Raw genomic sequence first — 27950 nt, 5'->3', positions numbered from 1 at the left:
CAGGTAAGATGCTGCTGTTGGGCGTTTTTGATGAAATATTAAGGAAAAAAACTTTTTCAACCGATTGAAAAAAAAAACAAAAAAAAACTCACTCTGTGCCCTTACTGTTGATTTATCATTTTTTCGTATTGCGAATTATTTGGTTGACAGCTGTTGTGTGGTGGATTGACCTTTTACCAATTTCCCAGGCATTCCCTTTATTGGGAAATCAAAATCAAAACATCACTTCAATGTCTGACAAATTTGGATTACTTTCAGAATTTCACAAACACCCTGTTTTCCTCAAGTACATATATTATGTACTTTGAAAATTTGTCATTGTAAAAATATGCATCGTTAACCATACACTTTGTATTTATTAGATGTCATCCAACATGCAAATATTAACCCACTGAAGATTTCTCCATATAACCATGCACGAGTAGCAAATTATCCCTACTCGATGCTATTGCAATTTAATTACAATGTTTGATGTTTTTTTTTCCTTCTTACATACATACCTACTTATTAGAAAGTTATCAGAATTCTCGGATTTGCTTTAGGAGTACTCGGTATTATAAACGATCAAAGGGAATTAAAACCTCTCGAATATAAGCGAGTTTTATTCCACTTCACACGATTAGTGTATAGATTTGTATTCGTTATTCGAATACAGATAATACGACAAAGAATGATAAATAAATAAAATTAATCGGTATTATTTTTTAAATTACGATCGCATCTCTATAGGTGTGTACTATTACAACTGCTGCTGATTGTGAGCTCAGAGCTGATGCTACATCTACTGAATGGGAATCGTTGGTAGGGGGAGGATGAAGATTGGCCATAGGGTTGATTAAAATAAGAGAAAAATCTGTACGCAAAATTCTACTTTCCACAACAATCCACAATCCACATGCCTATACTTATTAGCTGTATCGTAATATGGTAATACCATCAGCAATACTAATACCATTTATAGATAAACAATTTAAAATGACACTAATACAGTAGTATAAAAGGACTATAGGGAGAGACTCGTTCATTATTAAGATTTAATTTAAGCGTGTTCGTATTAACCTAAGGAGGAAACCTATGCTAGCTCATCTCATCTCGGAAAGAATTTAATTTAATAAAGATTTTTCTCTTTATTGTGGTTAGACATAAAATGTTATAGCTGCCGGACAACGACGTATGCACAATGCGATCGCCTAATTTATATCCGACTACTGGAATACACGAAATATTTTTGTACACATTTTATAAGGTGTTGTGATACCTACCTACCTATAGAGAAGAAGAAGAGCGAGTGAGATGATGTCGACATGGCGGAATCGGCACATACTGTCGAAAATTAATTAACGAGCGTTTCCAGTTATAAGCAGTTTCTACTTCAAAGAACTACTTAGTTTCATAACCTTGTATAACCTTTAAGGTGAAAAATTACAACCGGTTGTTTTAATGGCGCAAGTTAACTTATCATTAATGTTGTCAGATTCACATTATCACAATGTTGTACTTAGAGGTAGAGGTAGTATTACATTCCCATGGAAAAAATTGGATGCTTGAAAAATTCACTCCACACATCTCGAAGCATCGACGATTCGAACAATTTCAATATTGATTTTTATTTACGATATTGATGGTAGATTTTTTTCATTTTGAAAATTTAATCAAATCGAATATCATGATATTGTGAAGAGGTGATTTGATTGCAAATTATATTAGTTTCCTTTTGTAGAATCGAGCTACCGCGTATATTCTCGATAATGCGAGACCCCATCAGAGGATAAACATTGTGATCAAATTACTACCTATTTATAAAAAAAATACCAAAATTCCTAGGTATTTTTTTTCTGTTTCGTTTTTTTTAATTAAAATACGAAAATATTAGAAACTTTGGTCGTTATGGGTAGAAAAAAAATATAGATAATGAAGAAAAAAATATAGGTAATTTAAAGTAAAAAAAATGTTTGGTTACCTGCTGATAGAGCATCGATGGGTACCGACTGGTATGGTATGGTATACGGGTAATCGCAGTCTTTACGAAGTGTCTTTGGTTTTCTACGTGGTCTGTATTTATAATCAGGGTGTTCTTTCATATGTAACGCTCTTAACCTTTTCGCTTCGTCGATGAAAGGACGTTTATCATTTTCAGCCAGAAGTTTCCATTCCGCTCCTTGAAATTGAAACACGGTAGCGTTAACATAAACGATAAATTTTCAACGTGAATATGACGTGTGTATATCTCTACCTTTACCTAGATAGATACTATATCTACTGTGTATTATAAACCTATAATATCTACGTATTTTTAAACGTATACACAGATACACCTAGATGACCTGTTGGCTGCGTTATATCGCCATATAATGTGTTTGTTGTATTCGCTAATGAATCATTGTGCAAGCGTATCGAATTGTGGAGACGTTGTAATAATCTTACATGTGTGAATGCTGAATGGTGGAGGTGGTTAGTGCACGATTCATTATATACCTATAGCTGCCATTTATAGGCTGTAATACTGGCCAGCGATGGACGAATATAAAACGTGTTTGATTTACGAGTATTCGAGCATTAGGTACGGTGTGTGGATTAAAATTTCAGGTGTCCTAATTCCCTGTACAGGGGTTAAGGGGGTAAAAAATTCGCAAAAATGTTAGGAATGAGTGAACTTCTTCAGAGCTAAATGTAGAAGTAAATTATTCGAACACATTACATGTTCCAGCTGGATTCGAATTTGGCCATTTTTCATGTGACTGAGCTCTTATATGTATTGTATAAGGTCTATAAGTGACTTTCAGCAACTTTTCAATGTTTTGAGTTACTTGAGCAATTGAAGTGTCCCAAAAATGTTATTTTTTATTCGTGTACTTTTTGGTTTTGAATGGATATTTCTGTGATTTTGGGATAATATTTTGATTTAGGAAAGACTTGGAAAGAATATTTGAAAGAATTTTAACGAATATTTTGAGAATTTCCATATTTTTAACAGATTATCCTGGATAATATGGGTAGATTTTTCATGAGCTTTGAATGATGCATGGGTCATTGAAGTGGACATCAAAAAAAAAGTTCGATGGAAGATTTCTAGTTTCTACTTATACCTTATTCACTAAACGCCTTCGTTTGAGTTGAAAGTAACCCAAGGAAAAGTTGAACTAAGAAATAAGAGCTGTGTTATTCTAAGTGGAAATTTTTTAAAAACAATCAGCAATAAGCAAAAATTCTCTTGCAATCAGCAAATACTTGTAGCTGACGATAATTTGTCTTTTCGTTATCGTTAATAACTTCGAATTTTTTTGCGAATTTCAAAATCTCGAATGACGTAATCAGGGGCGGACTGGCCTATGATGTCACCTGATGATCGCCAGCGACCGCGAAACTCCAAGGGACCTCCAGGGCCATTTTTAAACCAAAAAAATATACACTACTTTCACTTTTTCTAAACATGAATTTTTGCACGCCTCCTTTGCCCTCGATTTGCTCAAGCCAGTTTGCTTTTCTTTTCTTTCAAAATTCAAATTTTTAATCGAGTTCATTCAAATTCTAAATTCATCGCAAAAAACATTTTTTTTTTACTTCTCAAATTCAAAGTTTTAAAAGCTTTTGACCTCGCTCCATTGCTCGGGCCAATTTCTATTATTTCACTTTGAAAACTCGTAATTTTATTCGGCAAAATTGGTATTTTTTTCTCATGACAAATTTTTAGCCCCCCCCCACCCACCGGAAAAAACACCTCCAATGATTTTCCTGTCAATTTGACTAATTTTTGAGAAATTCAATAAAAAGACGAATACAAAAATCAATTGCACAACTTGCATTCAAGTGTCCAAAAACCTGAGTCAGAAAAAAATAAGACGAGAAAGTTTTTTAAAGGGAGTTTGGGATAACATTTTGAGGGACCCTCAATCGACTCAGTCCGCGCCTGAACGTGATCCCAAAAAGTAAATTGGCAACAATCCCGGGGATCTGTTCCCAGCTCGTATTTTAATGAGGCTATGCATGAATAAATCCTACAATTAGCTCGTTGAAAATGGCTGGTATTTTTTGGGGTTTGAGTTTGAAATTTGAAATGTGTTTGTTTCTTCTTAGCAGCGATTTGAAAACAAGAAATTATCCTTAGACCTGATTGCAATCAATTCATTCTTTTTCCTCAGCTCAAAAAATACCTAAGAATCAAACATTTCATTTCGTTGCTGAAGGCAGCTGAAAAATCGCCATTATAATTTTGGGGATTTTATCTTTTAAAGGAAACTTTGAAAGTGTTGGAAAGGTAGAGTTGATGAAGAGAAAACGAATTATAGGTTAGGTTTTCTCAGAATTATTTCGTGGTTTTCGGAAGCGTTTTCAGTTTTTTGAATGAAGTTTATGAAAATTTTTGAATTTGAAGGTGGATTTTGGTCAATTTGGGGAGATGATTTCCTCACAATGTTTCGTGATTTTGAATCTGAATGGGCTTCTGGTCGATTTCTTGCGATTATTTTCCAATTTTTGGATAGTTTTTTGATTATTTTGTGACTTACAATTTTGGGATGGTTGTTTTGAGTCGATATTCTTACTATTCAATTTCATGTAATTTTGAACTCGAATTTCAAATTTTGAATAGATTTTATAGTTTTTGCGTTTGAGTTATGAAAAAGTTTAGGAAATGATAAATTAGCTTCATGTTGATATTTAAAAGCAAACTTAGCAATCAATATAGTGAAAACAAATGCAAAAACCATCTTGCAATCAGCAAAAAAAAAGAAAACCAGAATGTAACTTACATAGAAATAGAAATTGCTAATTAGTAAGTAATACTTAATTTTTCAATTTTTTATGCAAACAATTTAATTTTTAGCTGTTTCTTGGTCAGCAATTTTTGATTTGAATTTTTAAATCAATTTAAATAACGATTTCCAAATGGTTCGATCGATTCCCACCATTCCTTGACGAATTACTTTTTGAATTTGCTGATGATTATGAAAATATACTAATTGTAAGAAAATTTTTAGATGTTTTCTTTCAACTTTTGAGGTAATTTTTTGATTATAAAGGAATTTTTGGGCAATTTTCATTACTTTGCAACTCTGAATAAATTTGATGCCAATCTCAAAGGATGTTGGGATAAGTTTTTGATTTGAGTAGATGTTATGACGATTTTGCTATAATATTTTGAAATTTCCCTTTGATTTTTTGTCAAGCGTAGGCAAAAATCGGTAATTTTCGGTTTGTAAGGAAATTTTCACAATTTGCACGAATGTTTGTATCTTGCTTGAACCAGCTCCACGTTTCAGAATTTCACCATTTCGGGTAATTCTAGAGCCTCTAGCATGATTTTTAATTTCTCCAGTACTTTGAAATTCCTTCTAAAGGCGTGGGAAGTCAATTTGGACAGCTGAAAATCGACTTATGACTTAATCTCGACCTGTTCGAAGCGTTTATTCACATTTGAGGCGATTTCAAGGCAGAAACCTCGAGCGTTTTTTCTGAACAGTATTCTCCAGTTATCATTGAAAATGGCCGTAACTCGTTTGCGCACAAATGGGGAAAATGCCCCGAGTACGTAGAGGTACATAGTTTGCGCACAGGGTAGCCGTAGTGACCACAACTCGTTTGCGCACATTACGAGTATGTGCAATTGTACAAAGTTCCTAGCTTTTTGAGATTCATTGAATGGGTCATTACAAATACATACATTGATATACAGCACAGCAGTTCTGCAACGTGAAAATTCATTGAATGGACTCTCGTATTTACTTGCTGACAAAGTATCAGATAGTTTCACTGAACTACTATACAGCTCCATGTGAATAAACGCTGTGAACTGGTTGAGAATAAGCCATAACTTGAGTTTAAGCTGTTCAAATTGATTTCCATGCCCGGGGGGGGGGGGGTGTTACAATCTGGAAAAGTCGAAAACCACACTAGGGGCTGAAAAATGAACGAAATGAAACTGAAATCATTTTTAAAACGCATTTAAAGGACACGTGGTGCGAATTAAAACTGTCATAAGTATAACATAGTACCTAAAAAGAAAAATACTGCAAAATAATATTCGATTAATGAGGCAAATGTAATAAATTTGCCCATTAATTACCAAAAAACTTACAAATTATGAAATTAAAAATTGCTTTCCAAAGTAAATTATTAAGTTACCTATGTAAAGAGGAAATGGAAAAAAAATTATTACAAAACAACAACCAAAAAAAAAAAAAAACTCAGTTGCATTGCAAGTTACCAGATACAAGTGGTAAAGGTAACCAAACTACTATAAGCTTACTAAATGAATACAGTACCAGATCCACACGTAGGTAATAGGTATAGGTTACAAGAAAAATGACGACTTCTAACATGTATAAAAACCGTTTCGAAAACATCGTCTAATTACCATAATATCGAATTAATTTCTTCTGCTACGTTTAATATGTAAGTACGTATATCATCTACAGGTATACTCCACTCCCGTATGATTTTTCGATTACAAAAATAACACATTTTAGTCGAATAAATTGGCGGATGTATGATAATATGGAGTTACCGCGGTTACGCAGCGTGTAGTTTTTTTTCTCGTTGATATGGAGTTCTTTAGGTACCTACCTCGTGTTTTTAAACGTTGTAGTGATGTAGATCTGTGCTTTTGTTGATGAGTTGATAAGTTAATAAGTTATTTGACTATTATAAAATTATTTTACGAGCTCATAATATAGTCGTATATAGTGAAATGTTTGGGTTAATATGGTAAAATTTACGAGATCAATGACCCCACCCCCTTTGTCTATTGCGTCAAGTCGATGTTCAACGTCGGGAACTGACACTAATCTTGATATATTTCCTCGTTTAATTGCCATAAGTTTACGTGGGGTTAATTTATCTCTTTCCTAGGATCAATCCATAACAATGAGAAATATTTTCTATTACGCTGATTTGTTTTTTTTTGAGCAATTTCTTAGAACTGGATTTAAAACTGAAAACAGCTTTTGGTTGTTCAAAAAAGTACGCAAAAGCTACTTTAAAAAATTGAAATTTGTCGAAGTTGATGAAATTGATGGGGTAAAAACTCAAAATGCGAACTTCGTATGATGGCCTTAAAAGTGATATTGGTGGATGGATTTTCCATTTTTATCACTCCTCTTCTAAAGGGTGAAAATTGTTTTTGGTTTTTCTAATCATCTTCGTTATTTGGTTGAAATGAATATTCCATTTCTTCAATCAATGTTCATGTGAAAAGTTTAAACACCAGAACCCATATGCAAAGAGCTCGAATTTTTTTGAATTTTTCATTCATCAGGTACCTACTCATATTATTAGGATGGATCGCGAAAGAAAATGTCGAAAAAATTTTACCGAATTTAGTGGAGAACTACGTTTTGGGTGAAAGTAGTCCGGAAAAATTTCAGCTTCGAAGGTGTCCCTGAGGGGGGGGGGGAGATATGGGTTCTCAAAGAGAAGGTATTTTCGAAAAAAATCATTGTTTTTTCGCTTTAGCTCCTGCCCCTACCCAACTCGTTTTGGAAAAAATGAACCAATCCCAAAAGATATGTACTTATATTACATAAGATTCTGCGTCGATCTCTGAAAAACTTGGTCGACATTTTAAGATTTTTTTAGTTAATATTAACCTACTCTTCCCCCTCCTACTAGAAAATCTCGTACTTAGTTTTAGCGCCTAGTTTGTTTTCGCAAATTAGGTATTTATAGATCATTTTTTTTTAGTTTTTTTTTTTTTTTGGAATATACATGGGTGTCTATCACTTTTGACTCTTGTTAAGAGCCATATAAGCTGAGCAAAAATGAATACATTAACTTACTTAGTTTTTTTAAAAATAAATTATTGGCTCATTATTTTGTATGTTCATTGCTTACGATACTCTCTAAATTTGAAGTAGTCAAACACTGCTTAGCAGTCACGATCTTTTGCCTTCTTAAAAGCAGTAGTTTTTTACTGCAAAACAGTGAAAAATCTACTGAAATTGGTCAGTAAAAAAATCATTTGACTGACCAATGACCAATTCAGTAGATTTTCTACTGTTTTGCAGTAAAAAACTACTGCTTTTACAAAAGCAAAATGTCGTGACTGCTAAGCAGTGAAATTTCTTTGTTTCAAATTTAGAGAGTACAAATGCACCAATAAAGCGGACAAACTGGGTCTTTTGCTCAAATCCACAGAAATCATATTACTACGTACGAGTGGTTCAGAATATTATGTTTATAAGAAAATCTACTTTGAACATTCTCTGAAAAAGACGAATCCTCTCGAATTTTTCACTTTCTAGATCGGTCATTTTCCAAAAAACATGTCGAGTTGAATGTCGATCACAGGATAAATTGAACTAGGTCGGAGAGTTATTTAAGCTCGTGAATTTTTTTGAGCTATTTATTCTGTTTCCGTCTCTAGAAGTTGATCTATTGATTTTTATGAAATAATAATTTCCTGAATCCAACTTCACCTACCTTCCACTAAATTTGAGAAATAGAACAAAAAATGGGGGAAAACATGTTTTATTGAAAATTCTCAATTTTTGCGTCAAAATTCTTCTGAAGAACTCCTGTTTATATAAATCCCCCCTTCAATCAATGTTGTTCCCCTTACTCGAGTCTTTCAAAAATTGAAGAAATCTCGATGAATGAGTCGGTGAAAATTGTTCATAAGTTTTTAATTTCTGTGCCAGAATTCCTCCAAATAATCACTCTGCGGCTTCAAGTAATTTTTTAGTAAAGTCGTAAGTACAGTTTTGAAAAGTCCAAAAAAATGAAGTTGAAAAAATGTTCAATAATTTTTTATTTCTGTGTCGAAATTCTCCTAAACGTATCCTCATTCTCGAAAAAAAAACCTTATTCATATTGTCCATTTTCTATAAGTAACAAGTTTGTTCTGTTGTACTCGCCTTCTCAAAATGAACTATTGAAAATTTATCTGGAGAAATCACTGCAAAGAATTATTTTCTTATGTGTAATTTTGAAAAATGTCCGTGTCCCTTTTATTATTCATTTATTTGGGTATTATTTTTTCAATGTTGAAGGCTCCAGATGGACTGATTTTGTTGGATGGACTAGAGGGGAAGGTTTTTTTTCTCGAAAAATTGGATTATTCAGAGCAATTCTTACACAGAATAGCGCCCTAGGTAGTTTAGATAAGAAGGTTTTTTCATTTCATTTTTTGGGGCTTTGTAAAGGAGAGTTGACGTTACTTAAGGAGAGGAAGGGAATTTTTCCCTGAAAAGTTAGTTACGAGTATATTCAGAGGAATTCTGACTGAAAATTAGAACGTATTACTTATTTGAAAAATATTCGTCAACTTTTTATTCATTTCTTTTTTTGATTTTTTTTTTCAATTTTAAGGAACTCTACAAAGAGGGAATAACACATTTTTTGAAAAGTATGGAGAGGTTTTTCATTGAAAAGGGGATCATTTTAGAAGAATTTTGTCTCAAAAATTTAGGCATTTTAGGTCAAAATTATTTTTCTAAATTTTCAACTTTTTTTCCAATTTGGTGTGGGAGGGAGAACTCTCGATGCTACTTTTTCATGACTGATTAGAAAATGGTGAATTATTTTCTCATGAATGCCAACAAGTTGGTGAGTTGGGAACACGAAAAAACAAAAGTTCAAAATCAACACCACTATTGTGGGGGGGGAGGGTGAACGAATGGTGTACCCGTATTCAGAATTATTTAAGATTTCTTGAAGTACGCTAGTTTTTACTGTTTTATTTAAGTCGAGTGAAAACACTTGAAATTGTGTAAAATTTGCACCGTTGATGTATGAATCAGTAAGAAAGTACCTGATTATTGAAGTGGATTAGTGTTCTGTCGAAGGATGGGTAAAAAAAAATCAGTGAAAACATTACTTACTGAACCATTAGTAGGTATAGGCGACTATATCATCGTATGTCACCTTCCCTTCTCGGTTTATGTGAATTTTTCGTTCGCTGGGATTTTTTTCAAAACAAACTACATTTTTTTGTACCTCTGACTGACACCTTTCCACCACATAAAGTAGGGGGAGGAGGATCAGAAAATTTTAGATCTCAAAATCGATATAAAACGAATAGACAAATTTCCACCAAAAATTCTGGCAACCCTACTACAAGTAAATTAATTACTCACCTAATCTTTTGGATATCTCCGAGTTATGCATTTTAGGATTATCTTGCGCGATTTTCCTTCTCTGCAGTCTAGACCAGACCATAAACGCGTTCATGGGCCTTTTTATATGCTCCTCGTGTATTAATTTCTTATTAGCTATGCTCGGCAGTATCGAATCATTGGTCATGTTCGGTGCCCTGCTGTATTGTATTTGCAAACTAGCGTCGCTTGTGACCATATTGCCGTTGGCAAATCTTTCATAATCCGATGTCTGACTTTCGCCAATGACACTCGTTCCTCTGCAACATACAAAACAAACAAAAATTCCAAGTTTAAAAATTCGTTGTTGCCAAATATCGTCCTCGCGCGGATACTCGAGTCGAGCCTTCGAGGGTATTGCACGCGATATATCAAATAAAGTACACAACACCACGATAATGCGTATGAATCATTTTTTTTTCTTTCATCTTGACTCCTTTAAAGATCCCCTTCTTTGTATTATATTATTGGTACGGTGGTGTGGGCGTTGCTGTATGGAGATCGCGGTGTTCCGCATTTTGCACACATTGTAGTTATTCGAATGCCATGCTATGTACATGGAAAACCTATTCATATCTTGCTCGAGCTAATTCTATATATATTCGTTTATAGATATTTATTATTGTGCTTTTTAAAATAATACTTTTTCAGTGGGATTGAACATACTAGAGATGTGTGCAGACTACGTAATGTAATATATCAACGAGTAAAATAGAGAGATATACTTGTAACGGGTGACATGCATCATGAATTGTACTATGAATCGAACGGTGCTTATACGACATTAATCATTATACAAATGGTAACGCGATTCGCGTGTAAAATATTACAACGATTTAATGCCTCAAATTTCGCGTCTAGTGTTCTCTTTATTGTGGGTATGTGTGTTGGTGAGAAGCAGGGGAAGGGCCAAGGGGGGACAGACTGTCCTTGCACGGTGTACAAGTCCAAGTTCATCGGTGTGATTAGGTTCTTTGGTATGGTTTTCAGGGAATGGTAGAATTAGAATATGTCTCAGTATCAAGAGCAGAAGGTGGACGATGAACGTGTCCAAGAGTAATACAGTCTAATTATTTTCAACTTGTATGTATAGTGTACCTTCAAGTGCACTATCTTCAAAATACCTTACTACTTGTAGACAACTCTAACAAAATGTAAGATTAGTAAAATGTATAGTATTTGCATGTTTCAGTTGTTGTACCAGTACGAGTACGAGTACCTATCTATTGTAATATTACACACATTGACCACATGGTAGGTTCATTTAGAAGACCCTCGAATACCAACATCGACGATGATGACTAGACCACGTGTTGAGTGTAGTATTTTACGCTTCTTAAAACACACAAAACGTTTTGATTTTTTTTTAACCCTCATCGTTCGAGTAATTGACAACTGACCCTTGAACGTGGTAATAGCCTATTCTTTATACTAGTATTATTGACTTTTCAAAGTACTGTGGTATTTGTAGGGTTAAATTGGCTGTGTAATAACAGGTGCTTCGATTACGTTGACCATATTTTGACCACTTCGGTTATATGTATAGTTATACTCGTAGGTACATTTATCTCGGACATATAGAGCATATGTTTGACATTAGGTATCGAATTTCTTTTGAAAAGTTTACCTTGGACTAATTTTTCATGTCTTGTTTTTCTCTTCTTTTAATTGGATAGGTAAATATAGATACTCGTAGAAGTACATTTTGGTGTTTGTTTCAATAGATACCTGTACGAGTGGTCAAGATGGTAACGTTTTTGATAATGAGAATATTTTCTGAGACAGGTTGAAATAACTGATGAAAAATTGTCTTGGGGTTTTGGTGTTCATTTTTTAATTTTAATGATTTGAATGAAGTAGAAGACGTCAAAGACGTGGAAAAATTAGATTTTAAAATACGAAGAAGAAAATTAGGTGATGAAGAATTCAAAAATTTTAATTTTATAATTCATAGGAACGAAATGAAAAGCTATGGTTTGAGCTGGAATGATTAAAACTGGAATTTTCCAATTTTTCGAAAGCATAAAAATTGCCATAATTTACTAAAATTTACAGCAAATCAGCCAAAAAAACATGGCTGTGAACCTGGAAAAATTTCTGCGTGGCTGCTAATATTTTTATTTTTCTTAATTCATTACATTCAGCGTCTAGGTACGGTACCTGCATTTTTAATTATGTAAAATTAAGATACTCTGCTGTGAAGTTCACATTTCTATCTTTCGGAAACATTATCGAGCGTTTACATCATGACTGAAAAAAAAAGAGCAAAAAGCAGAATTTTTCTTGCAATCAGTGTCATGTTTCGAATGTTGGACGTATTTTTGATGATACCTATGTGTAGAATATCATAAAAGTTTGATTTGATTGAGTAGGAGGTGACTTGTCATTTCTGCTTTATGATAGTAAATACAAAAAAACTGTGAAAGTTGAATAAAAAGGAAAGATCAATGAGGACCTTTTTTTTCATGAAATTGCAGAGAATTTCTCCCTCAATAACGTAAATAAAGGTACTGAAAATACGTCTTCTCCTCACCCAATACATGTACTTGGGTTTTTCAAAATTTTATTGTTCTCCGAAAATGCGGCACTTCGAAAAAAATAGGTACTTATCTACGAACAAAATTGTTCTAATAGGTGCTTGAATATTGTGACCAAAAAAAGTCCTCATCACTTTTTCGGTAGGATGCATTTTTCTTTCGATAAACGTCCTTGAATGTTGAAGACTAATTCAATTCAAATAAAAAACCGTGAATTTGGGAAACTCAACTAAAATTATCGTAAAAAATAATTATAATAATCTGGATATTTTAGAACTGTGCAGTGAGCATGAATCTAGCATGGGCTTTCTCAAAATATAATTTTTAATAGGTTGTCGAAAACATGCAAAAAAAACAATGAAAATTGGAATACATACCTATAAGTACCTACTTACTGGTTGATTTTTCGAAGTTATGGGCTTTAACTTTAACGCATTCGAATTCTTTAAAACTGAATAAGTATACGAGTTTACATTTAAAACTCTAAGAATACGTTTTGAAGATACATATTTTTACGAAGTGGTCTTTTTTCTTTTTAAGGCCCTTTTACTCAAACAGTCAGATCATACTCAATCAATCTTCATGTTTTTTAAAAAATTTTATTTATTTAAAATTCTATTTAAAAAAAATCAATACTGGATTCGAGTTCAGAATGCTGAAATACCCCAATTACTACACTTTCCAAAATAATTTTGACCAAATCCCCCCAAATTCACTTTTTTAAATTGAAATTATTGAATGGTTTTCAACATTCAAAGGACGTTTATTTAATACGCAACAATTCATCTTACATGAAGAGTGATAAGAACAGTTTTTGTCACTAATTCCATGTGAAACACTTTTGTTAGTTTTGTTAATAACTAGGTATATTTTTTCTCGTCGATACCGAATTCTAGAAGGAAAAGGCGAAAAACTGATTTTGGTTAAGTGCTCATCTGCTCCCCCCCCCCTCCTGACTCTTGAGTAACATTCTCCGCTTAAGACTGGATGCTTTTAGAATGTTATTACGAGATATTTTCTTCCTCTGAAAAAAGTCCTCATTGTTGGGATTTTTTGGATGAGTGAAAAATGTCCGAATCTAGAATGTCATGGGCTGTCAGTTTGGTCGAATTTAGATACAGATGTTTTTAAAAAAGGAATTTAGCACTCAAAAGTTTGCTTGATTGTATTTTTTTGGAATGTTTTTTCGAGTTTTCTTTTTACAGTTGAAAAAATAGATGAGCAAAAACCCTTTTGCAATCTGATGTTTTTTAAAAAAAATTAAGTATGTATTGACAATAAACGTCATGGTGTAAATTTTTTTGTAGGATTTATATCTGTACTTTTATTATTGCCGCTGAAGACCAAAAACTCGATGAAGAAATTCACAAAAGTTTCACTAATTGAAAACACTGACATGCCGTATAAATATAAGGTTTTTTACTAGGGTGGGTCGTATTGACTGTTTTTTGGAAAATTGAAGGAAAGATTCGATAAAAAGTGATGTAATTGGAAAACAAACACGTAACGGACTACAGCCGCAATAAATACGGAAATAAAATCCAACCATCTATCACTTTTCTACTGGGGTTTCAAATTTCAAAAGTTACATTGAAAATATTAAAAAAAAATTGTTTGTGTAATAATTGATCGTACCTATTAATATCGTCTTAAAAATAAGAAAACTGTACCTACCTATTCGATTTTTTTTACCATTTTAGGTTATTTTACACAACTTTTGAAAGCGTCCAAAATCGTGCTATTTTCGCAAGTCATACAAAACCCGTGGAAAAGTGAAAAAAATTCAAAAACTGTTTTCTTACTTCCAAATGGATATAAGTACCTACTACCTACCTACCTACTTAATTAATACGGTCAATCACCTCGAAAAACAACTTTTTTGATTTTCAATTTATGTAAATTTTAAAATTTGTAACCCCAGTAGAAAAGTAATGGTTCAAGTTGAGAATCTCAAAATTTTTCCTGCTGTCGTTTGAGGTCTCCCTTCAACCACCCTCCAATTTTCCAAAAAAAAAAAGTCAATAGACGACCTCTCCTATTTGTATTCAGCGTCTGTGATTCCACTGTAGTACGACTTATAGTACTCAACAGTCTTTGATTTTATTTCCAGTCAAACTAGGCCCATTTAAAATTTCAGGGTGAAATAACATCAAGTATGCCAATGCATGAGGTAAGTACATATCTATACCTAAGAGGTACTGCTTGTGCACAGATTTCGTGAGATTCGAGTTTAAGAGAACCTTTTGAGTCTTGTCTTTTTCTTCCATTCGGGCTAGGTTTTTCCTGAATTAAATTTTCATCTCATTTGGTCCAGAAGTATAGAAAGAAACTTGTCAAATTTCCGAAGGAAATGGCGATAAATAATATGGTTTTAAAAATTTAGATAATAATCTCATCACAAAAGTGTTGAAAACTTCATTTAAATTTTTTCAAACGGCGAGTAAAATTTTCAATTCTTAATTTTTGGTGAAAAATTGAAATGATTTATCGAAGTGTGCAGGATACAATAGTTCGGCAAAATTTTTTAAAAAATCATTTTTTATCAACTTTTTTGAAGAGTTTGTAAAAAATATAATGTTCTGGTATTTTTTTCCTATAGTAAAGAGAATTCCACATTTTGAATAAGAATGAAAGTTACGTTTTGTATGCACACTCTCCCTTCCTACACTCCTAGAAAGTGGAAGCGATATGTATAGTGTGATTATGGGGAGTGATCTAGCAAGTGGAAAATTTGATAGTGACTACTGGACAGCAAAAATCCTCTTGCAATCATGATTGCGTTGATGGCGTATTCGAATACTGTCGGTTTCGGTGGCTGTGTTGCAAAAACTTCTTTCTGTTACTAGTAACGTAGCTCTCATTTTTAGAGAAGTCACCTGTCAGCTCATGTTTTGGGTAATTTTTCAGACATAATCTTTTGCACTCTCTGCTCACAGATCGCTGTTTCTTCAGCGCTGCATTTTGAACCATGAGTAATTTCAGGATAATGGTTCATTAATCAGCCTACCACGACAATATTTTTAGAACTTCAGGGTGAAATAAAATTACTTAAGGTATACATTCCAATACGTAAACTGATATCGTTTTTATAGAGGAATTCAAGTTGGAAAAAAAAAACTTTCTGTACCTTATTATCGCTTCCCATATCAATCAGAGTGTATTGATTGGAAACTTCGATTCACGTCATCACGTGGAAGGGTTCATAAAAAGGTATAGGCCTACTTTTAAAAGCAATAAGAAAAAATCAAGAATAATTCTCTTACCTACCGATTTATGAACTGCAATACCCAAGATATTTATACCATTGCTTATCTTTTAATATCGCGCTTTATGCGTGCATACCCACCCCCCTCTTCCTCTTTCCGCAGTGGAAGCTTAAAAGTTGAAATGAAGCGTTAATAAATCGTTGCTAGTGACAATTTTATTTTCCGTTAGCTAGGAATTTGTCAAATGTTGATAATATGTATAGGTACCTAAACTAACGGGGGAAAAAAGAGAGTAAAATATGTACAAACAACGTTGACGGTCTGCACAATATTCTGCGATCAATTTCCAGGTTTCACAGAAGTAGAAAAAAATTCTTACCTTCCTTATCTTTATAGCTCAAAAGTAGGTCTATGGTAGTGGTAAATTTTGGACTCGGAAATTATTCCAATTATTAAACTTATTTCATCCCTTGTATCCAAAATGTTACCTTTTACACAGAATTTCATTCTTTCAAAATTTCCCTCATAACGAGCGTTGAAGCAGTAATGGTTGCAGGAAAATATTGAAAAATGATAATCAAAATTTTTAATATGAGTACAAGATTCTGTAACGGCCGGTTTTAAAGATATCTGAACCATTCGGTTGGAGAACTTTATTCGTCCTCAGAATTTATGAATTGATGTTCGAGTCTAAAAAAAAGTTCAGCTTTACATTTTTGGTGAACTTGAAGTTATTAATTCTGTTGTTTTCAACTGTTTATTCATATTAGCTTTGGAACAATTCCCAATTTGAAAGAAACCTTTATTTGTTTGTTTTCAAAAGTTATGCCAAAAGTAATTTAAATGTTTGATGTTTTGAAATATATGTAGCCCCTTCCATCTTCAGTTGGATGAGTTAAGAAAAAACAAATTTGTAGTTCTATCTACCATGGTAGGATACTTTTCATTTTTTTTTTTTCAACATTTGATGGAGCATAGCGAAAAATCATGAGCAAATGATCTCAATATAATGTAGATAAACGATTTCAAATTTTTAGGCCAATTTTTAATCTCGTTGGCGAGAGCTCAAAGAGGTGAAAATTTAAAGGTTTTCAGTTGATTCAGGATCAAAAAATTTTTTATGGTTCAAGCAATTTTTAGATATTTTTAGCACTTTCATGTAGGTACCTTAGAAGAGCGTAAAGTTCATTTCTCTCAAGCTCAGGGTTGAAAATTTTTAAAATTTTTCCAACGTTGTGCTCTCGTGGAGGATCGGAGTATGAATTGACCTGAAAATTTGTAATTTTTTCTGCTTTTTTGTGTGAACTCCAAATTTTTGAAAAAATTGAAAATGGGCCCATCCTATTATCTATTGCCGAATTTTGATTTATTTTTAAACGAAAGCACATCCTTGCGAATAAGATTCAGGGATACTTGGTCCCTATGGCGATCAAGATTCTGCGCTTAAGGCAGGTCTGACTGGAAAATCGTTTAGGGAGAAAGTAGTCTCAGAAGCCCTCAAATTTTAGCTGCCAGTTTTAAATATAGCTCCCACAGTAAAATTTTCAATTTTTAAATTTTCAAAAATCGCTATTCCGACGCTCAGATTTTTCCACGGTGTTGTCGTGGGATAATTCTGACCCACCCGCGTGTACAAGGAACTTTTTCATTTTCCTATTCAACTAAATTTTTCGTATTACATTTTTCAAGGATTATTCAAATTTTCATCAAAAATAAATAATTTGAATAATTTTCGAAAAATATAAAATTTTAAAAATTTATTTGAAGGAAAAATTTGTAAAACTGCGTTCCTTGGCCAAGCGCGTGAGGCAGAATTTTTCCACGACAACAGAGTGAGAAAAACCTGAGCGTCGAGGTAGAGGTTTTTGAAAATTTGAAAATTCAAAATTTTACTGTATAGTAGCTAAACTTGAAACTGACAGCTAAAATTTTAATGGTATGGTATACTTGGGCCAAGGGCTGCTGCCACTGAGATCACTTTCCATCAAAATTCCTGGCGTATACTTCATGAGGTTCCCTATAGTCACACCTTTAATTTTTCGTATGTATGGTAAGAAGGAGGCAATGGAAATGTGGAATTTATTAGAGGCTCTAAAATTCATTCAACATGATTTTTTCATCTTTTCACGAATCATATGTATTATTCGGATTTTGCATTACAAATAATGGAATTTTGTAGTCCGAATTCCCAATTTTTCATATTTTTAGCCTATTTATGAATTTAAATATTCAATTTCTTTCATTAGAAATACCTAACGTACTTGAGAAGTACGAATAGTATTATGCTAAATTTGAATCGAAAAATCACAGCTATTAAATGAGGGCCACCTTATAATAGTTACATATTAACTTACTGACTTATTTATTCATTGTAATATTATACGTTTTATAAAAGGACAGAATGTATTAATATACCTAAGCACCTAAACGCGTATCATATACGACAAGACGTATTAGGAATGATAATATGGGTTTTATCATTACAAAAGAAAAGAATTTATACCTCTCATATACAGTAGTTGAATTAAATCAGCCATTATATTCATGGTTTTGTTTGGCAAACAGAGGTACGAGTCTTAGGCGAAACAGGTAATTAAATTTCATGATTATGGAACAGGTTGTTTTTAATACACGTTGGTTGTCTCAATTGATGATATTTTTTCAAGTTGAAAAAACTTAATGATTACCACATAATTAGCCTGATTTAAATAAACTGCGAAGAAAATTAAATTCTTCGTTCATTTTTCATAAATAATTTCGCGTTGTTTTGATAATTAATTTAATATGCTCGGTATTCATTACGAGGAAAGTGTTTTTATTAGATAATGGGTACGATGGCGCCGTATATTTGGAATATTTTTTTTCGTATTTTTTTCTCTATATTTGATGGGATATATTTTTTTTGACAAATATTGGATAAATATATATCTTAACTTGCTTACTTTTGAAGATTTTTTATAAAACGTTTACGTTAAAATTATGGTGTAGTGAATGGGGTCTTTAAAATAGTACTAGAATATTATTCAACAACGCTCACCTCAGGAAAGGGTTGATATTTCTCTGTGACAATTCCAGCTTTAATTCTGTCGAGAAAAATTTTCTGAAAACGAAACTGCGAAAAAAGTCTCTATCACACCGAAGAAGTATAGCCGAAAAAATCGAACCAACTCGCGAAGAAAAATTACCTACGCGACGTTATCACTCGTACTCTCGATATTCGCGAAGCTACGTAAAGTTAAAACAACTCGAAAAAAATTTCGCGTCGATGTGGTAAAAACACCTCGACAGTAGGAGGAAAAACCCGCGAAACTCTATTCGTACTGATAAGAATATCGAAGGTAAACTAAACACCGAGAGAGTTGAACAGCAGTCGCGAAAGATAAAACGCGGTGATAGTAGAAAGTCCGCCTTCGTCTGGCGCTACTGGATGGGAGTTTATCTTCCAATCCAGTCTTGTTGTGGGATGTGTCCTCCATCTCTTACGCACCTAGATTCCCCTATTGGATAATATTACATTTCACCGAACGCCCTTTGTATCTGCTATAGTGTTTTCTCGCTCGTACCATTGTTTTTTCTTAACTGTTAGCTCACCCAGCGTCATCGTACGAGTATTACAGGTGAATTTGTTCTCGACTGAAATTAGAGCGAATTGCGAGCAAATGGACCGAAATGATGTAAAAATGCTCAATTTTGTTCGAAAGTTGAAGTAAAGAGGTAGCCTTGGTATGGGCAGAGAGGCCTAGGAGTAGAAAATCGACAAATTGGCGACCTTGACATGTGTGTGGTGTGCTGAAATCAGGCGAGGGCAACACAGTCGAACGTAACAGTTGCGAAATTCACGGCGGTTTGGGTATGCAATAAAATGCACACCGGTGTGCCCCACTGTGTGAATTCATATCGCGCAGGAATACCTAATACTTCATCGGGTGGGAGACGGTCGAAGGGATTCTTGAAATAGTTCCATCCGTTTAGATTTTTTTTGTTTTGTTTTCAGTGTTGCCAATTCGTATTATTGTGCTTGAAATACCTGCTCGTAATTTATGTAACGTGTTGAATTTCTCGAATATTTTCTCATAGTGATTTTCTCATCGATGTTTTTTTCCCTCAGCAATCGACGGATTACTTTGTGAAAAATATTAATTTATTCTGAACGTAAATTTTAAATATCGATTTTATTCGTATAATTAGCCTTAGGTTAATGTGTATTAATTTTATACCCGATGAAATTTCAATCAAAGATCAATTTGTTAAAATCCTTTGATCTTTGTGTAATTCGCCGACACAACACGAGGCGCCTGCAGTAGAAAAATTTCCGATGTTTTAATCATAGGATATAAGTCGACCAAAAAAATACCTACCTTTACCTACACATAAATATTTAAAGAATTTAATATGTAATAAAAAATTAACAACGTTGTTAATTCGACCATATATAGCGTAATTTTAAGCGCCAAAAATTACCAATCGAGTTTCTAAATATCGTCATTTAAGAATGTTGTATAATGGTGAATTAATTAGGACGTTGAAATTTATTGCTCGTAATATGTGTGCTGTTTGAGAGTAGAAAAAAAAAGAACGCCATCGATGCTTGACAGGAGGATTATAGATATCTATACCTGTGTACAAAATACGAATATATGTGCGAGTTGACACAAAAATATGATACGAAATTGATGCGAAGTGATCATTTATGAACGTTGTGATGTGAACCGGTTTACTCGCTTGGGAGGGTTTTCGGAGGATTTTCGGTCGAAGTGAAAGAATATTGATGGTGGAATGGAAATTTGCATGATGAAGACTGTGCATTTTCTTTTGAGATTTTTTCGAAGCTTTTCTAATTGAAAAATGAATGACTTTTTATCGTTTTTCTTCTACTTTTACCTTTATTTTCCCTCTCTGATGAAAATATACAGTGCAGTTTGGGTTACAAGTACAAGTACACGTATCAACTTATATAATAAGTATGTAGTATTTTCAATTTTCAAGTTTTTACTTGATGTTTCATCGGATGCTTACTCATGAAGCATCATTAAAACACTCCTTTTAATTTGTGGATGTTTTATTTAAATATCAATCGAATAAAAACTACTTACTCCTCATTCAACTGGAGGATGTTGAATTTTATTTAGTTTAGGTATGATTTGGATTTTTTTACAAGGATATGAATGAAAAAACCACGTGACAAGGAAACCACTCAAAGAATCTCCGATTCGAACGAAAATACGATTTTTGGAAAAAAACATGGTTTAGAACCGCTGTAGATATATAACCAAAATTTCAGCTGCTCAAATTTAAGTTATCGATTTTTAACAAATTTTTGAAAATCCAAACGTGGCGATTTTCTTAAAATAGAAAAAAACACACTCAAAACAATATAAAATGAACGAAAAAAACTATTTACAAAACTGGGGAAGGATCCTGCAGTTTAAAACTAACAAAGAAGGTAGGTATTAAGAGGTACTTATCCCAACTGGCAGAAATATTTTCAAACAGGACAAGACAAAATCAAACCAGCAGCCAAAATTTCAGGCAATGAAATGTATTTTTCGAATTTTAGTGAAATTTTGAAAATCAAATTTGGCCCAAAATTGGGGAAAAATCAAAACCTTACCAAATTGATCCAGAAAGCTAAAATTTGACGTGAACCCTACTTTCGAACCAGAATCATTGGAAGCGGTTTCCAATAGTTTTAAGTAGTTCTGGAGCAATTTTTTTCGAAGTCTGATTTATTCTTGATTGGAATATTGAAAAAAAAGGTAAAAAACTAAGTGACTCTGAAAGGCTCCGAAACGACTTAATATGTATAAACTTGAAATTTGAAAAAAAAAGTTCAAACCTAATTTCAGCTTTTACATAGAGTGACTGGAAGACTGTGAATTTGAAAAAATAGTATGTATGTAGTTGGTCAAGAGGGTCACTGACGAGCCCCAATCGCGAGCGTACGTGCCAAAGTTTGATATTTTGTGGGGGCTTTAGGCGTTTTTTGGATAACTGGGATTTTCAAAATGTCGCTGGAGGCTTCAGCACGTCTTAAAACCATCTTCGGTCGACTCATAGCATGTTAAAATTATGGTACATATAAACAGCATTTTAGCTTATACCAATTTTATCTGGTATAGAATTTTGTAAGCTTTCAAAAATCTGCTGGAAGCTCCAGAACTGCTCAAACGAGTTGTGAACAGTATCCAATCAATTGGGGGGGGGAGGGGTCAGCTTTTGAGGTTGGTTCGGTGAAATTTTCATTCTTGTCTCATTTTTGGCCCGAAGATTTTCAAAAATTTACCAAAAGTCAAAAAATGCCCTTTGATACCTAAAATTTTGGCTGGTGGTATATTTTTGCAGGTTACTTCGATCTAGCTTCGCCCTGTTCTGAAATTGTGAAGCAAGTTCGGGTACCTCTCTTGTAAGTGAAAGCAGTTTGTTTTCAGGGGAAACACCGAAAAGAGAAGAAAAAAATTACGTTGATAACACTTTTGAATCTTCTGTTTTTTTTCTCCTCGAAAAAGACTGTTTATAAGACGTGTAGGCTACGTAGTTTTAACCTGTTTTTGCTCCTAATTTTTTAAAATATATATATTTTTTTGATCAATTTTGGCGTTGATTTAAAATTACGTTTGTTTTTCAAGTTTGTTGGCTCCCCTAATTGAAATTATCCGAATTTGAGAATTTCCTATGCTAAAAAGTTTGTATTTTGAACAGAAAAAATTATTTTAAAACCAAACTTATCCAAAAATTGCAATCTGTAGCTGCTTTACTGGATTTTCATTTGATTTCTTCGAAGCTTAGAATGCTTTTTTATGGATTCTCAATTTTTTCAAAATTGAATCCATCCTCCTGCTCCATCAAGATCCACAAAAATAATATCAATGACCTGAACTATATGTGCCATATTGCATTATCTACTCAGGTGGTAAGGTTTTGATGAACTTAACCTAAATTTTTTTAAAGAACGAAAATTGACTCAATTCAGGATTTATTCTGATTGAAAAATTGAAGTGGACGATTTCTTGAATTTCAATGTCTAAAGTTGATAATTTCAATTTTTGTCTTGGAAACGGCTACTAATATGAGTGGCGATATTTGTGTCCCCTATCTCCTTTCTTATGGCCGCCTGTTGAAAAATACCAAATAAGATTTACTTACTTGTGGGTTCACTTTTTCCTTTTTGGATTAATACAGTTCGTGAGAAAACATTTTTAAAAAATTATTTTTGAAATTGAGAGAATATTGGTTTTGAAAATATGCAGAGGTGCCAATTTTTTGGTTATCACCTGTTGCCGATGTGAATTCATGCTCAGCAGGATCGCTGTTGCTCGAGTCTAAAAAAGGGATGCTATGAATGATATCAATCATTGCATTGATGATTTTGATTAATACATAAGTACATTACTTACTTACTTACTTACTTACTTGCTTAGATAATATTATTTATATAAAATCATGTATGACTGGAGCTGGATTTTATTATTTAAATGCATACTTTTGATAGGGATTCGACAAGACAACTATCACGCTCTATAGGATATAGTAGTCAAAAACGCCGGAACTAACAAAAGGTCCTGTTATTATCAGCAATTTTGACAACATTACATTCCAATGTTTATACTGGGACCTTTCATCTCAGCCAATCAAAAGCAAGGCAACACTAGCTCGGCGCATCTTTGTCAAGTTCCTATTGTTATACTATATATCGCTTATTCAAGTTTTGTTTGCTATTCGTGAATTTCTGAATCCAATATGAAAAACTTGATACTTAGCGCATATTTTTGCATATTTTGACCATAAAATACATAAGCATTATCTACTTCGGGTGATAAGGTTTTGATGAACATGACCTACATTTTTTTAAAGAACAAAAATTTGCTCAATTCAAGAATTATTCTGATTGAAAAATTGAAGTGGACGAACGATTTCTTGCATCATTTGAATGTCAAAGTTGATAATTTCAATTTTTGATTTGGAAACGGCTGCTACAATGGCGACATTTTGTTTCCTCTATCTCCTTTCTTGGGGCCTGTTGAAAAAAACCAAATAAAATTTACTTACTTGTGGGTTCACTTTCTCCTTTTTGGATTTTAATCAAAGAAACTAAGAGGGTTTGTAAGAACATTTATAAAAAAAATTATTTTTGAAATTGAGAGAATAGTTTTGTTCTTTGAAATACTACAATGGTGCCAATTTTTTGGTCATCACAAGTTGCCTATGTGAATTCATGCTCAGCAGAATCGCTGTTGTCTGTGTCTAAAAAGGGATGCTTTGAATGATATCAATCATTGCATTGATGATTTCGATTAATACATACATTACTTACTTACTTACTTGGATAATACTTACTTACTTGGATAATATTAAATAAAATTATGCATGATTCCTACTCGATTCGTCATTGAAATGCGTATACTTTCACTTGTTATACCTACTAGATAGCGCATATCCAAATTATCTTCTCGATTCATGAATTTCTGAATCCATATGCAAAACTTTATAGCACATATTTTTGCATATTTTGACCATAAATACATACGCATTATCTACTCAGGTGATGAGGTTTTGATGAACATGACCTAAATTTTTTTAAAGAACGAAACTTTGCTCGATTCAAGAATTATTCTGATTGAAAAATTGAAGTGGACGAACGATTTCTAGCATTTGAATATCTTTCATGAAAGGCGGCTGTGCTAGTTTGATATCTCGTTCAGTGCATTTCGATTCGATTAAAAACCCCTTGTCGGCCATTAACGTATCGCCAGGTTTTAATTTTGTTAGCAAATCACTCGCATTAAATAGAAATTTATCCGAGGCTCTTCCACCATTCACTTCTCCGAGAAAAGTTATCAATCCAGCTGGTGAAACACCAATTAATATGTACCTATTCAAAATAACAAATATTGAAAATCCTTTTATCATATTATTTTACATGATGATGAAAATTTTTTTCAATCATCTCAAAAGTGTTACAGAGAGATTGAAAAGCTTTTACACTCTCGTAAAAGCTAGCGTCTGAGTATCACTCTGAATTAGATCTAAGATAGTGACTCCTGTAAGCTCAACATCTCCTACAAGGCTCTCATCAGTCTGAGTTGACCCATCGCTTCTGTTAACAGAGAACACATACAATTAGTAGAATGTAAAAATAATTAATGCAACCTGCCCAAGCAGGATCTCAAGATGGAAGCTTTGCGATAAAGCTGGAATATCAGCTCGATTTTCTGCAGGTTCCTGTCGATCGATGATAGTTTCAATTTCGTGGAGATAAATCACTCGTCGATAGCTGCTGAGTAGCACTGCGGTATACCGAAGCCAGGCACGGAAATCTCGACAAAGTTGAGTAGTATTTTTAGTGATAATAGGTGGTAGTATTATTATCTTGCATACGTGGATCAAGGATTTAAGACAAACCCAAGCTTAAAAACAACTGAATATATCTTGTTAATTCAGCCTCATTATGAAAACTTGAAATCATATTTTGTTCAATTTGGAGAGATGCATCGCAGCAAATTTGTTTTTATTCATTTAATTAAGAATAAGGAAATGCTTTAAATTCATCACTTTCGTCACATTTGTCGTATTCGTCAGCATTAGATGAACTATAGGTATCTAACACTTTATATTCATCAAATTCGTCAGCATTCTGTCAACTAGAAAAAAATCGAAAATTCTACACTAACACTGAATGATATCATGAATACAAAAGTGAAATAATTACTTCGAAACTGCTGAAAAGGGGATAATAAGTCTTGTCCCCTTTTCAGCAGTTTCGAAGAAATCCGCCAGATGTCAGCCACTAGAAAAGAAACTAATTGTTTAGATTTAAAATAAACAATAAATAATTTTTTTTTTATTTCTACGTATATTGGAATTATAAAAACAAAAATAATCGACAAATAACTGAGCTATACTATATAATGATTAGGATAGGTAAATATGAGAATGAGTGATCTTTTTTTGTTTTCAAAAGTAATATACTATTATTAGATATTTGAATTTTTTGGGTCAGGTAGGAATTTCAATAATAAAAATTGAAAAATTAATCCAGTATGGTTAACGAAAGAGCAAAAACTCTATTGCAATCAGCGGCGATTACATAGCTGATGGCTTGTTAGAATTGATTTGGATTGTTGATGTTGACAAGCAGGTGATTTAAAATGCGGATCTCCGCAGCTTTACATTTTCCCATCGATATGGACATTTTTCTCTTTATTTTTTTATAACTGGTGTTTGATATTGTACATTTCAGGCAAAATCCTCAAATTTCTCGTCGATTCGTAAGCATAAGTATTGAATTTTGTTGTTCTAATTGATTATTATTCACGTCCAGGCGACCGGCCTTTGATGTGAGTCTCAACCCGCTATAGGTGAGAGTTTTCTGGAATATCTCGATGTACCTACATAATTGTTTGTCTTGAATTCTCGTTCAAAACAGCTCAATTCCTGTGCTTCGTGAAAAAAAAAACCGAAGAAAACCATGTCGTGTTGAAATATGCCCGGAAATCAGTTAATAGGCTGACTTAGGGTGTAATTTTTGGCAATAATTTGCAATTAGTACGCTGTGGGGTGGATCGCGAAGAAATGTTGTAAAATTTTGACCAAATCCTGCGCAGACTTTTCATTTTGAGTTTGAATTCACTCAGAAGAATTTTTTAGCATCGGAGATAGGCTTACTAGGGTGGTCCTTGAATACATGACATAAAAAAATCGCGATTTCTTTTGGTACCAGCCTTCGAAGTGGTGATCTCTGGTGAGAAATTAATTCCCTATTCTTTATTTTTTTCCATTTTTGAAAAACTCGGGCTATGGTGGGCTTCTCAATTTTCAAACAAAAACTTGAAAAAATCTAACTTCAAAGCAAAATCTTTAAAATTCAAAAATTTCAATTTCTAACACTTTTGAAAAGTCTCTTTTTAGTAAAATTAACTGTCATGAGGATATTAACCCCATCCCTAGCAAACCAAGTCGGTCCCCCAGAATAGCTGAAATTCGTATTTTACATTAAGTAAATTTCAGCTATTTTAGGGGGTCAGCTTGGTTTTCAATGGAGATGGCTAAAATCGTCATGAGAGTTTGTTTTACTCAAAAGAGACTACTTAGAGATAACAGAAGTTGAAAATTTAAAATTGATAAATTTTACAGTGAATTTGTATTTCATGAAATTGTTGGAAATTGAGGGGCCCACCACAGTCCAAGTTTTTCGAAAATGGAAAAAATAAATGATATGGAATCATTTTCTCACCAGAGGTCACCACTTTGGGGGGTTGGGAGGGAGGAAATCCCAACTTCGAAAGTAAGGACCACCTTAAGGCTTACTTATGGGTTTTCAAAGAGAGGGCATTTTTTTCCTCCTTGAAGGGCACCATTGGGGCTAAAAAAAATTCTGGGTAACTTTCGACTCAGAATGAATATCTCCATCGAATTTAGTAAAAATCCTCCGTCATGTTTTTTTTTCAAGATCCGCCCCAATATTTTCCCATCATATCGTTTCAAATTTTATATTTATTGTTAATTAGGTTCGACGATTTTTGAAAAATTATTTTCAAGCACCTACAACAATCTCTTCATGTTTTCAATACGATTACATATGCATAATACCTACAAATTCGGGGTTATTTATCTTACGTTTTCACTGAGAATTGGGAGATTCCCAATGCTTTCTTTATCGAGATACACATTTTCTTTCGCAACTATTATTTGTTCATTAAATAATTTCACCTCATTTTTCAGAATTCCAGGGAACCTGATCATGTGATTTGTGCAACCGGAATCGACGATAAAAGATATAAAATCTTCACCGTCGTTACAATTAACGTTACCGAAAGCTGTCTGTAATGCTGAATCAGAGCAGCCCGTTAAATTAGCTAAAGCACAGATCGGCGCGTTTCTACGATTTAGATTCGAATTATCAATCAAATTTTGACTCACCGTTACAGACGACGAGGCAGGCGACGAAGCGGACAACGGAGCGGACGACGGAGCTACGTAACCAGAAGAAGTCGACGGTACTGGATCAATTGAGCCAGACACTGATCCATTTTGGAATGCAATCATAGCGGTAGGTGGAGGACGACCTCCAGGTCCCTTGCCAGTATCATTCCTCTTGTTCTTCGCGTCCTTGCTTCGCTTTT

The 27950-nt window shown here is 33.4% G+C and overlaps 2 protein-coding genes across 4 annotated transcripts in view; one reads left to right on the top strand and one right to left on the bottom strand.

Moving 5' to 3' along the window:
- Nucleotides 1-19250, bottom strand: part of LOC135833285 (transcription factor Sox-3-like) — a 66578-nt gene extending 47328 nt beyond the window's left edge. The window contains exons 1-3 of one of the 2 annotated variants that reach the window (XM_065347005.1): nt 18869-19250; nt 10071-10348; nt 1961-2158 (exon numbers count right to left, since the gene is read on the bottom strand). In XM_065347005.1, the coding sequence (XP_065203077.1) occupies nt 1961-2158; nt 10071-10287 (415 nt within the window). In that variant the 5' untranslated portion in view covers nt 10288-10348; nt 18869-19250. The remainder of the gene's footprint in view (nt 1-1960; nt 2159-10070; nt 10349-18868) is intronic. The other variant, XM_065347004.1, reaches the window with a different exon arrangement.
- Nucleotides 1-27950, top strand: part of LOC135833287 (uncharacterized) — a 263254-nt gene that overhangs the window by 166911 nt on the left and 68393 nt on the right. The window lies entirely within an intron of this gene.

Source organism: Planococcus citri, chromosome 1 (assembly GCF_950023065.1).
Source record: "Planococcus citri chromosome 1, ihPlaCitr1.1, whole genome shotgun sequence".
Classification (NCBI taxonomy): Eukaryota; Metazoa; Arthropoda; class Insecta; order Hemiptera; family Pseudococcidae; genus Planococcus; species Planococcus citri.
The sequence above is the reverse complement of the archived record's forward strand: the minus strand, read 5'-3'. Positions and strand labels throughout refer to the sequence as shown.